Genomic DNA, 13,372 nt, shown 5'->3' with positions numbered 1-13,372 from the left:
CATATTTGTATTATTGCCATTTAGCTTGGGCTGGTACCTATAAGTCAAACCTTCAAAGAATTGTAACCTTACAGAAACGTGCGTTAAGAATAGTAAGCAATTCTACATACATTGCCCATACTGGCCCTATTTTTAAGGAACTTAAACTCTTAAAATTTCATGATATCCATTCGTTTCAATTAGGTACTTTTATGTTTTCATTCGTGAACTCTACACTCCCTTCCAAATTCAATAACTTTTTTTTACTGAATAGTCAAATCCACAATTATAATACTAGGAATGCTCAGTCCTTCCGCTCGCCACTGTGCAGAACGAACACCAGGAAGTTTTCAATTTACTTTCAAGGTCCAAACTTTTATAATTCGCGAAATTCTGACATAACTAGTTCTCCCTCCTCCGCTTCTTTTAAAAGAAAGCTTAAGGAATTTCTTCTCTCTAGGTATTAACTTCTGTAAGGCAGTAATTCTTAACTAACTTACTTAATATGTGTGTGCGTGCGTGTGTGTGTGTGTGTGTACGTGTGCGCGGTCAAAGTTAATTACCATAAGTCCATATTGTAATTCTAATATAAGATTAGTTATTTTAAGTGAGAAAGCCTGACTTGTTATAAGCCTCGTGGTTTCTTTCAGGTTTTCTCGCCATTTATTCTCTGTCATCAATTTTCTTCATTTTTTTTTCCACCTGTAAATGTCGTATATGGCAAAATAAATATTGTATTGTATTGTAAATATTGTCAGATACACTCTTAAGCATTTTTTTACCGTTCGAACTTCGCGCGAACGCGGCCTGAAATTTGTTTCTCGACCGCGCGGCCAAATAGTCACATGAGCTGAGATTGTGACGTCAAGGTTGTTGTACTCTCGCTTAACAACATGGCTAACGGCATAATATGTGACTAACACAGTCTATATACTGTAAGATTTTACGCCACTAACTCAGTCGGTAGATTAATTATAATAAATTAATATAAAATAAAATTATATTACTGGCGTAAAATTTGCATTATATGTATAACTGACTAAGAAATTACGCCGTTAGTTACTGGCGTAAAACCTTACATATGTATATCACCGACTGAAGGAAATCACGTCGTTAGTTACTGGCGTAAAATGTTACATATATATATATCACCGACTGGAAGAAATTACACCGTTAGTTACTGGCGAAAAATGTTACATATATATATATATATCACCGACTGGAAGAAATTACGCCGTTAGCTACTGGCGCAAAATCTTACAGATATATATCCATTACCGACTGGAAGAAATTACGCCATTTGCGTTCGGGCTTACTTCCGTTGAAGTCCTAAATGTAATAACTGTCCTAAATGTAATAACATTTAGTCCTAAATGTAATAACATTTAGTCCTAAATATAATAAGCCACCAATGTAATCGTTTGACTCCTGCAGTGCATTGTTGTCATGGAGGACATCCACATTGATATGTTAGTGACAGTTGTTGGCCACTCTTGATTCTTATCAAAGCGAAATCTTTTGCTATAAAATGAATCCTTTAATGATTAAGCCAAGAGAATATAAACTCTCTTAACCAAGCTTGTATGGTCAAGATTACTGGATATTAGCCTAGTTCTTTTTCTACTTTTTTATGGACCGTGACCTCGTCTCCGTCCATAAAAACGCAAAAAAAAAAAAGAACTCAGCCAATATCACAGGACGAAATCACATGTTTCCGTATTTCTGAAACGTGGCGGAAACATGCAACTCCATATGTTATTCAACTCCATTCCGTTATGTTTACGTAAAAGTGGTCCGGTTCCGTTGTATACGCAGCAACGGAAACGCGAGAAAACGTCACGAAACCGGTAACGGAAACACAGGTTATCCGTCGTGTTTCCGGAACGGTTTAACATGTTTCTGCCACGTTTCCGTTTACGGATTCTTGCAATTTCGTCCTGTGATGTAGCCATTTTGACCTCACGCTCGGTCAATAACGCATATGAAGATATTTTATGCAGACCAGTACAAATCTGGCAAGGGAAGACAATACAAAGAATGCCCTTCAAAGCCCAGAATTTGTCTAGCGTATAAGTCGGTGGACTTCTTTTTCCTTGTAATTCGGTCTATCAAGTGTTAACTTCAGCACTGATGACAGAAGTATTTCGTCAAAATCTGTTACAGTTAAGAGTCTGAGCCAATGATATAGAGAGAGCTATTAGTCAACGTTCTCGTTGCTTTTGCGTCCGTCAATTTGATGCCAAAAGCACATTAGTATCAGTATAAGGTTTTGTAGCCAATGCTTCTCAACCTACCTCTTTAACAAATAAAAAGACGCTGATTAATATCAGTGAGCCCGCAATATTCCATAAATATTGGTCAGAGGATTCTTTAGTGCAACAGCTGTCACTTTAACATTTCAATGTTAGCGTAGTTAAACGATTGCATAGGAGGCTTATTACATTTAGGACCGAACGTTATTACATTCAGGGCTTTATTACATTTAGGACCAAATGTTATTACATTTAGGACTTTATTACATTTAGGACAGTTATTACATTTAGGACTTCAACAACTTCTTCGCCACAATTCGCAAGCGGCTCATCTTCATATGGGATGATAACACCATCGATAACTCTAGTTTCTCTTTCATAACTGTCACTCCGCTCCCAATCGAGACTCCTAGAGGAGTCACACAATTCATTACTGACCTCAGAATCACTGGACGTCGTGGAAACAGACGAAGTGGAAAGCGACCGATTTGACAGATACTGAACAAGCGATCAAACAACGTGACGTCATAACCTTGTTTCTCGTTCCCAGTCTCCTGAGACAGTTTTATTTCGAAATCGAGCAAGTTTTGCTTGAAGAAAAGCGGTCAGAGAAAAAAGTTATTATTTTTAAACTGTCTCACAGCTTATCATACATATTGAACTGCCAAAATCCAGGGAAAAATTTTCGTGTCATATACACTTCACGGGATTTTCCCTTTTTGTAAAAGATGATCGGAAGTTTTGTAAAAATTGTTTTCAGCAAGGGCTGATTGTGTATCAGATTCCAGTGTTCCATCAATATTTGTTTTGAATTTTTAACTGCCGCAATCTTGACCTTTTGGTTTTTGTGTATGTGTAAGAGCCATGACTCTTAGTTCACAAAATGATCATCTCATAGCTGGAGCTTAGACCGCCTGTGTTGGACCTTAAACCCTCTAGTATAGAATTACACAATCAATCTTGAGATATCTATCGAGACGGAAAACAATGAATAAAACCTGTGATCGTACTAGCGACTATTCGCGTGTGATGATTTGTCGCAAGACCGTTCACGACAACATCTCATCTGAATAGAACAAGCCTCAGTGCCACTCGCTCCCTTAGCGTTATTTTAAAACAGTTGCATGCATGTCTTGTCTGCACAACGAAGCTTTTGAGCAGTTCTAATCAACATTTTCTTTGTCAACTAATCACTCTAACACAACTACTTAAGTATTCTGTTAGTGAACATGTTTGGGTTATGGGCTGGTTGGTCTTGGGGAAGTAAGACTCTTGGTAATCTTGCTAAACCAAATAATTTCACGAGGTAACAGAAACGAATCATAAAGTATTTAACAATTTAAACTAATCGGAAACTACGCGTACTACAGCGATATCGCTGGGTCATATTTTTTAAGATGATCATCTCACAGCTAGAGCTTGGGCCGCCTGTAATTAACTTCACAATTTTTTTTCATTGAGAGTTGCAAATCCTCGATGTGTGCAGATCCTTGATGTAGACCTGGTCTTGCCCATCGTCAATATTCCACTCATTTCTAAGTAACTTATTGACAACAGCTGCAGTTGATTTGTTCAGTCACACTGTGGGAACACTAATTACTTGGACTTCCCAGAGGGAGCCCAAGGTCAAAAATAGCCTTCGTAATATATTAAAGTTCACACGACAACCAGGTGGACAATCAGAAATGGTTTGATGCTACTCTGGTTTACAGATTTTATGAATGTAGCCGAAGAAGTTACAATTCATAGACCCAACATGTTTGGGTTATGGGCCGGTTAGTCATGGGGGATTAAGACTTGGTAAACTTGCTAAATCAAATAATTTTACGAGAAAAAGGAAATGAATAATAAAGTATTTACTTATTTAAACTCATCGGAAACTACGCGTGAAAACTCGTACTATCTCTGACGATCAACTCCAAAAACAGTAACTATTACACGTGATATCGCTGGATCATATTTCGTACGATGATCCTCTCGCCGCATTGAGAGTTGCAAAATCCTCGATGTATGCAGATCCTTGATGTGGACCTTGCCTTGCCCATCATTTGACATTTTTCCACTCATTTCTAAGTAACTTGTTGACAATAGCTGCGGTTGATTTGTTCAGTCACACTGCGGGAACACTAATTCAGTATAAACCAAAAGATTATGTTCGGTCGGGAACCTCCTATGCATCTCATCAAGGAGCAATGTTGTTTCGTCTTTGATCTTTACCGGCTCTTCAGGTTAGTCACCATTGATTCTTTCCTTTGTTAATCGCTATTTTAAGATTATGTTCGGTCCGGAACCTCCCATGCATCTTATCAAGGAGCACTGTTGTTTCGTCTTTGATCTTTACCGGCTCTCCAGGCCAGTCACCACTGATTTTCTTTTTCTTTTGTTGTTACTTGCTAGTTGTTTAACTTACTAGTCACGACTTGTGATAAAGATTTCATCAAAATTACCGTTTGATTAATTTGATTTTATTCAGTTAATCCTGACATTCTTTCGGTTAAATCATCACAGGCGGCGCAAACTCCAGCTGCAAGTCATGGCGAAACTATGAGAGTTTGTATAGAAATCTTTACGACCGCTCTGGGGAATAAAAAAAATGCAGTTAAATTCTCAATAAAAATACTTCACTTTACTTCCAGAGTGCATTGCTTGTTATCTGACCGCTTACTATGTTGAAAAGAATCCATTTTCGCGAGTTATCCATTTTTGAGGTTTACTACGTAAACATAAAAGGCTTCTCTCATTCGCGTAAGAAGACTTGTCTGCATCATAAAGTCTGTGATGTACGTAGTCGGAAGTAATTCTCGACCTATGTTGAATGGTAGTCTTAAACACGGTACGAAAACCTCAAGAAGAAATTATCTTATGTAATTATCTGATGTAATGACTGTAAAGTATCGGCCCAGAAATCGAGCGTCACGTTCTGTCTTCTTTGAGGAATAGCTTTGTTTCTCTTTTGTCTGAAAGATCTTTATAGCCTATCAGCTCACGTTTAATCAAGGTGTGTCCGGCCATAAAATAGGAGAACAATTGATTGCAGTTTTAGTCAGTCTGAGATATAGCCTTGTTATATCTCAGACTGGTAAATTTTCCGTGGTAAATTTTCCCTGACTCAATGTAAAATTTCCAGACTTTTCCCTGACCTGTGGCAATCATGATTAAGTAAAGTATTATCTTTATAGTGGTGACTTGTAAGATTTATTACACCCATTTTGAAATCACTGGTGGTCCCTGTAATCTGATTGGCTCTAATTGGTGCAATTTATACACAAATTGCACCATTTTTTGCTTTATGAGGAGGCTACACTAAAAACAAAACAACCAATCAGACTTCAAGGTTTGTTTAAAGTAACCGATCAAACTGCAGGAAGATGTAAGATATGAAGTGTCATGTGGCAAATTTTACAACTTTTGTTTCCAGAACTCGGCTTATTTTTTTTCCTCCCAAAAATGGATGAATTTAATTTAAAACTGGCTCAGTATTGTAGTAACAAAATATTTGAAGTCCTGTATTTGGGCGATTTCAAAATGGATGTAATAAAGCGGTAATTGAACTTCGTGTTGTGCAATTTTGGTCTGAAATCATACTTGTGATTTCAAATTGAACTCGCGCTGCGCGCTCGTTCAATTTTGAAATCACGCGTATGATTTCAGCCCAAATTGCACTCCACTCAGTTCAATTACCATTATAAAACTACTGATGAAACAAAAATAGCAATTAAAAAAAAATTTAAATGGTGACTTGTCTAGAGAGCCGGCAAAGATCAAAGATGAAAACAACGGTGCTCCTTGATAAGATCCATGGGAGGTTCCCGACCAAACATAATCTTTTGGTTTAGTGTTTCCACAGTGTGACTGAACAAACCAACAGCAGCTTCTGTCAATAAGTTACTTAGAAATGAGTGGAATACTGTCAAATGATGAGAAAAGCAAGATCCAAAAATCTAACGAAGACCGCAAACTGCAAAAAAAAAAAAAAAAAAGTTGGGTTTTATCACTATACAGCCTTACTAACTATGCTATAAATATGTTATGTTTGATCAGTTTCCAAACAGATCAATCATTTTAAATAGCCAATTAAACTATTGTATGCGAAAGAGAAATTTTCCACAGGGTTGACGATATTTACTTATCTATTTACTCATTTTTGGGATATGCTTACTGATAGTAAACGATCTCAAGCACTTAAAGGAAGTTTCAGTGTTTTAATTGACAATGTAGGCCACTCATTAAGTTTTAAATTGGCTGCAGGGGGTCGTGATATTTTAATTAAGAAACCTCTCGAATGTAATTTTTTTGATAAGTGTCATTGCTAAATAATAGACACGTGTTTTGCATTTCCTTGAAGGTCACTATAAAAGAAGAGGTGAAACATTTTTGTTGCACATTGAAAGAAATCTTTGTTCAGATTGTCGCCTTTCTGAATCCTCTAAAACAATGAAGTTTGCACTCGTGGTTCCAATACTGCTAAAGCTTTTTCTTGCCACTGACGCTTGTACCGAGATCCGAGTGATCGCCGAGGACAAAACCGTCATAGTCGGGCGGAGCATGGAGTTTATTATGGATCTTTCGTCGCATGTCGTGGTGGAACCCAAGGATTACCCCCACACTGCAGAACTGCCAAAGACTTGTTCCCGTAGTTCACCAGCAATAACCTGGACCAACAGCTACAAGATCGCTTACATTGACGCTTGGAATTTGCCTTATGCAACTGATGGCCAAAATGACGCTGGACTTTCCGTTGGTGCACTCATGTTTCCTGTTTTTGCCAAATATCAGGTTGTCCCCCAGGACAAGTGCGGCTCGGCCATTTCCAACTCGCAGTTCCTGTCATGGATTCTAGGCAACTTCGCAACTGCTGAAGAGGTGCGAATGGCTTGGAAAAAGGACTCATTTCCACTTGTGTGGGGACAATCTGTGAACGGGTCCATCTCCGAATTGCACTGGTCCATCACCGACAAAAGTGGTGACGGAATCGTCATTGAGTACACCGAACAGGGACCAAAGCTGCACGAAAATACAATTGGTGTCGTGACCAACTCTCCACCCTATGACTTCCAAATGCTGAACCTCCGCAATTACGTCCAGCTTTCCAAGTTCGCTCATGATCCTTTGGTATTGGGTGAAACAACGTTCCCACCCACTGGCCAAGGAAGTGGACTTCTTGGTGTCCCAGGAGATCTCACTCCTCCATCGAGACTGGTACGTTCTGCAGCCATGGTGCACTTTGCTGATACTGCCAAGAAAAGTGATGAGGCGGTGAATTTGGCTTTCCACATCATGAACACTGTTGATATTCCTCGCGGAGTCGCCGCATCCCATGATCATCCAGATATGCCTGACTACACTTCTTGGGTTGTGGTCAAGGACCTCACCAACAAGGCAATGTACTTTCGCACTTATGAAGATCTCACCATCCGCGTGATTCATCTAGACAAAGTGACCACTGGCAAGAAGTTGAAACTCAAGCTTGGAAACTCTATTGGAGGGTTTGTGGATGTCACCGGAGATCTTGAGGATGCTCAGGTGCATACTGAACTTTAAGGAGCTTTTAGTTTAAGCATCCTATTCGGTTAAGTAACTTGCATAAGGCATATGAATTGTGATGCATAGGTGTTTTCAAGGTGATCCTAAGTTGATTTCTTAAATGTAATTTTTGTCGTTTTGAAATAAAAGTCCTTATCATTGTTAGGGTGTTAAGTAGACTTTTTCAGCTAAAAGGAAATAGTAAAATAGTATTACTTGGTAACGATAATAATAATAATAATAACAATAATAATAATAATAATAATTTCATCAATAATGATGGTAATGTTTTAATCCAGAGTTATGACTTCAGTCATTTTTAATGAAAACATGATTGATATGTTCATGCTAATTCATGCGATTTTCCAAGTTTGGTTGGTTTTAGTTTTGTATTTGATTGGGTAAGAGGATAGTACAAGTTTTCTCAGCCAGTCATGTACAACAGTGACACAAAGACCACTAACCCTTAACACCCTAAAAGTTATCATGTGATGGCTCTCAATACTGGTATCATGGGAAACTGCAGTGGATGCATATCCAGGGGATAAAAAATTCGAGCCAAAACTGAATACTTTCTCAAACAACCCCTATCAGAGGATGATAGAAATATTTGTTTATGTCTTGATTTCAGCCTGTGTAAACACCACACGATTTACTTGAGGCCAGGAAAGCTTAACGATACGGGCGGCCCATTTCAAAGGAAGGTTCTCGTATGAAAGAGTTCTTTGCATTTTTATTCCAAGGGGTTTAGTTGAGGAGAGAAATTTTCCTATTACCTCTCGATCACCCTCGCGCTCGCTTCACCCTTGTGCATGTTAGCGCTACCTCGCTCACTTCGCGCTTTCTTGCTCGCCTTGCGCTTTCTTGCGTAACTAAAAATAAAAAACAAACAAAACAAACAATTAAACAAGAACAAAGCGTTTGTAGCCAGACTACTATAATACATAAGAATTAATTCAGTCGACTCCTAAGATGACTTCAGATCAGGCTAAAGGAAAGGTATTGTCGCTGACAAAAGTCCTTTTCAGGACTACAGTCATCCAGACGATCACAAATTGGGCTGAATATTTGATATGACGCAGTAATCTAGGGGAAGGAATCCAATTGTTTTCTTTTTACCTGCTCAGGGTCCCTTCTTGCTTTGCCTCTAGCCTTGCTTAAAGGGCTGAACAGACTGGCACAGAATTTCCGGTGGTAAATCCATCCCCCTCACCAGAACATGGCATTAGTCTAGGCTCCATGCCACACATCGGACACAATTTATTACGCACTACAGAACTACGCATCCAGATAATCAAGTTGATTCTTTCTCCTGATTGGATGGGCAATGCTCCATGCATATGTTGACCTCTGTGAAGAAGTCCGTAACTTGTTACATGTTCACACTGGGTACATTCTGTATCTCTCAGGGGGACCTAAAAAGGCCCAAGGGTAAATTAAAACTACTACTTGTTTATGTAAGGTGTCCCATTTGTTGTTTTACCTCCCAAAGGTTAACCCATGCAATCCACTATTTTTTGACTACAAAGTCAGCTTCGCGAGTCAAAAAATCAGCGAAAATAAATTATGTTAGCGCGGCGCGCGGAACTTTGAATCTGAGATTCAGGCGCACAAAAAGTAGCACTTTTTGCGCGCCTCACTCCCGAAGCTCCACGCTAAGGACTTCACCGAAATGGGGAGGGGGGTGGGGACTGCTTGTAGTGCCATAATTCCGAGGTTTCCAGTCTACAGAGTAGGTATGATTTTGGCGAGCGAGTGCTCAGTGTTTTCTTGGTGAGAATTACAGCTCCTTTCTTTGATTTTTACAGCAGTGGAAGGCTCGGGGAAATTTTGTTTCAAGGGGATCTTAATCAAAACATGGCCAGTCGAGTAAACAACCACGAGCTTGTAACGTTAACTCACCCTAATAAGATGCTTGCACTTCAGGCTAGTTTCCTTCAATCTAGAGGTAGTTTTTCAGTGTCACAAAAGTGACACAATTCAATTTCATTGCTAGAAATACCCAAAAAGCATTAAATGTATGGCAATTCCTGAAAATTTGAAATTTTTGCGTCAAAAATACAATAGATTACCTGTCTCATATCACCAAAAAACAACTCTCCTCCAACAAACTCCTTACCAAGTGAAACATTTAAAGTGACCTCAGCGTTATCATAGTGATAACTGAGGTCCAGATCTTCTCCTATCTTGTAATGTACTGTGAATGCCTTGTGTGAATCTAAGGCGTTGCCCCCACATTCAGGATACAACAATCTTGTGATTGGCATCAAGTAATTTGTTCTCAGAGGTGAAAAAAAATTCTCATCAAAACCAAGCTCATTCAGTAAAACCTGAAAATAAAAAATTAGAGTCTAAAAGATTTTAAAACATCAAAAAGTGATCCTCAAAGGATACTCAAAAATTTTTAAGGGAATAACTGTAACAATGAGTGTAGGTTAAAAAAGCTTACTTTAATATTCCAATATAAACCAAGCAGTTACATGTTCAAAAGCTATGCATGACTCACAACCCCAGATGCACATCTGGAGGATATTACACAGCTGCACGGGGATATGAATTTTATCTTTGAGTGCTGAAAGTATCTCTTACGAGTGAGTGAAGGGACACTGATGAAATTCCTGATGCGGGAAGCTCTCTTGTAATTGGGTAATCATGTTAGTAACCATAGCGACACCAATATCCTCACACGTGATAGATAAAAATAGTATCTTCACCGTGCACAATGAAGATATAATTGTTTAGTAAAAGGAAAAATCCTGGTATTTCATCAGTATCTATATAATAAATTATTATTAGAACATGAAGAGCACTCTCATCAGGATTAGTTCATGTGCATGTGCATGTGTTTACCACTTATATATTTATAGTTCAGTAATTTAAGCCTCTACACCTCCAACAATATTTAATTACAGAAACCTTGAGCTACTTTGAAAAGCAATAGGAAACAATTTTCTGTAAGCTTTAAGATTCCTGGAGATATTTGATAACTGCTGAATTCAAGACTCTCCAAACATCTTGTTAAACCTATATCTATAGGCCAGCATCAGTATACATATTCTCCATGTTGTTTTCTGTACTTTTCCTTTGGTACTGACAGGAGAATTTGAAAATCATTCAAGAGCTTCTTTAGTTGCTTATCATTTCCGTATTCTCCTGACCTTACTTGATTCCACACACAAAAAATTTCACCAATGAGGCTGCAAATCTTCAACATCCTGTTTTCCTTTTCCCTTAACTTGACAAATACTGCATGTATTCGATTACTTTAACTTTCTAGTAATTTATCTTTGAAAACAAATGACAACAATCTCACCCCAAAGTTGTTCATTGTGTTTGGCCTTCCCTTGGGGAGATCTGTGTTTTCAAAGTTGCTTATTTCTTCAATAAACTTCTTACAGAATTCTGGTGTAAATACTTGAAATGAGTAGACTTTTTCAGCTAAAAGGAAATAGTAAAATAGTATTACTTTGGTTTTATTTCCAGTGACAATAATAATAATAATAATAATAATAATTTTATCAATAATCATCGTTATGTTTTAATCCAGAGTTATGACTTCAGTCATATTTAATAAAAACATGATTGATATGTTCATGCTAATTCATGTGAGTTTCCAAGTTTGGTTGGTTTTAGTTTTGTATCTGATTGGGTAAGAGGATAGTACAAGTTTTCTCAGCCAGTCATGTACAACAGTGACACAAAGACCACCAACCCTTAACGCCCTGACATCAGTATGCATATTCTCCATACTGTTCTCTACACATTTCCCAAGGTGCTGACAAGGAGAATTTGTTTAACAATCAAGAACTCCTTAAGTTGGTGATCATTTTCTCTATTCTCAAGACCTTACTTCACAATTCATTAGTGATATTGTAGAGAGAAATTGTATGCTTATCACTCTCAGGGTTTAAAGGTTTAATGCAATCAAAGATTACTTTGGACACCCCAGTGGAAGTAGTCTATTGTTACTTTTGAGAAGATGCTCCTTGCCAAGGGTTGTTGCAGTTTTTGCTCATCAAAGTTTCTAGGAAGTAGACACTTTTACTTGCCGTCACAATGTTTTATCATGGATAGCAATCCATCAGCTGTGGCTGTCACATCATCTCTAGCATAATGCACCAATGAAAGAAAATTATCAGCAAGAAATGATTCCTGATGGAACAGAAGTAGAAATACAGATGTGAGTGAGTACAATTCCATGTTATATTTGTAGGCATTTGTATCTCTGGACCCACATCATGGTGGCAAGAAATACATTATATGAATATAGACATATAGACTAGTATCCTGTAAGGATGAAATTATCATGGTATCCAAAGTAACTGTGGTTAAAAAATAACAAACAAATGTAAACATTCTTCCTGAGGAGGAGGAGGGGGGATTATAGGTAGACAGTTACTGAATATTCTAATATGTATGCAAAGATCCCTTATCCTAAGCAAGATAAGGGCAGGTGACCAATATAACAAAGAACTGAGTAGAATATCACAGAGAGTCCAATAAAACAAATATGAAGTAAATTGAGATTGGTTCCCAACATGATATTTGTAATCTAACACCAATCAACATATAATTCATTGACCTGTAAAATGTACACATCAGGATGAAGTGGTTTATAATCAGTGATGATGATCTTTTTATGCCTCTGTGAATCTCTTCCAAGCTTCTTTCTTCTTTCTATTTCATCTTCTACCTATGCATTGAAAATGTCGTAATTAAAGCAGGTCCAATTATGAATTCTCACTGGATTACAAATAATTTCCTAGATATTTTTAGTAATTGTAGTGAACCAGCTCCATATTCTGTCTTAATTAATTTAAACCTAACATTGAGCATGGACCCTCTCAATTTGTTTTAAAATATAAAAAAAGAGATCTATGTGTAGTACACATAGCCTGCATATCAGAATTTCTCAGAGCACTCTAACCCGTCAAGTCACCCATCGTATTTTCTTAAGTAGTATCAGTGCCATTGCCTAAGTAGTCTTGCGAAAAATGCAGGTTAGGGTATACAAAAAGTTAATAAAGGGGGTAAGTTTCTAAAGAAACCGTGGTGCAATGCGTCGTTGGGAGAGTGTAACAGGTAATTTAGTGTTAACCACCGTAAAGGGTGTAAAGACTGACGTTTCGAGCGTTAGCCCTTCGTCAGCCTTTGTACTATAACTGTAACTATTTGTATTGTACTCTGTACTATACAAATAGTTACATCCGAAACAAAATAAAATAATTTACTACTGAAATAAATGCATTTGAATTACTTGCTTAAGCACTTCTTGCCACTGTTCGTCCGTTGTACAGCCTCTGTGATAAAGTGCCTTTCAAGTAAAAAGAAAATAAAAAAGGAAAATAAAAAAATTATAAAAATAAAAAATAAATAAATAAACTTAAAATTTGTGACAAAACAAAGATATCCAAGAAACCCGAGATCAGTCTTAATTTCCACGTACCTTCCGATACTCGTTCTCGAATTGAACTTTACTTTTGAAGGTAACGTGAGCTTCGTAGTCATTCAGAAAAATATTATGGGTGAAAAAACACTGACAGACGAAATGTTCAGGTTCGTCCGCCATGTTGAACCGTGAGACACGCTAGCTTGGTAACTAGTGACTTATTTTCTGC

At 37.7% G+C, this 13,372-nt stretch overlaps 2 protein-coding genes across 4 annotated transcripts; one reads left to right on the top strand and one right to left on the bottom strand.

The window, feature by feature from the left end:
• Positions 1-3,261: 3,261 nt before the first annotated feature.
• On the bottom strand, positions 3,262-13,324 carry LOC131797364 (2-oxoglutarate and iron-dependent oxygenase domain-containing protein 2). 3 transcript variants are annotated; one of them, XR_010716621.1, is made up of 9 exons: positions 13,201-13,324; positions 13,012-13,068; positions 12,337-12,447; positions 11,804-11,906; positions 11,068-11,192; positions 9,827-10,084; positions 8,874-9,169; positions 8,531-8,626; positions 3,262-6,189 (listed from the first exon to the last, which is right to left on the bottom strand). XR_010716621.1 is itself a non-coding variant. In XM_066162107.1 (8 exons), the coding sequence occupies exons 1-7, from the start codon at positions 13,321-13,323 to the stop codon at positions 8,912-8,914; spliced, it is 1,035 nt and encodes a 344-aa protein (XP_066018204.1). In that variant the 5' UTR covers position 13,324; the 3' UTR covers positions 8,043-8,626; positions 8,874-8,911. The 3 variants fall into 3 exon arrangements, 1 of the variants encoding a protein (XP_066018204.1); XR_010716622.1 differs by lacking the exon at positions 3,262-6,189 and adding an exon at positions 7,876-7,942; XM_066162107.1 differs by lacking the exon at positions 3,262-6,189 and having other exon boundaries at positions 8,043-8,626.
• Positions 6,666-7,915, top strand: LOC131797363 (penicillin V acylase). The gene has a single exon (XM_059114979.2). It carries the CDS (start codon positions 6,666-6,668, stop codon positions 7,770-7,772), a length of 1,107 nt encoding a protein of 368 aa, XP_058970962.2. The 3' UTR covers positions 7,773-7,915.
• Positions 13,325-13,372: the final 48 nt, after the last annotated feature.

This window comes from Pocillopora verrucosa, chromosome 2 (assembly GCF_036669915.1).
Source record: "Pocillopora verrucosa isolate sample1 chromosome 2, ASM3666991v2, whole genome shotgun sequence".
NCBI lineage: Eukaryota > Metazoa > Cnidaria > Anthozoa > Scleractinia > Pocilloporidae > Pocillopora > Pocillopora verrucosa.
Note: the sequence above shows the minus strand (reverse complement) of the source record. Positions and strands in the feature narration are given on the sequence as shown.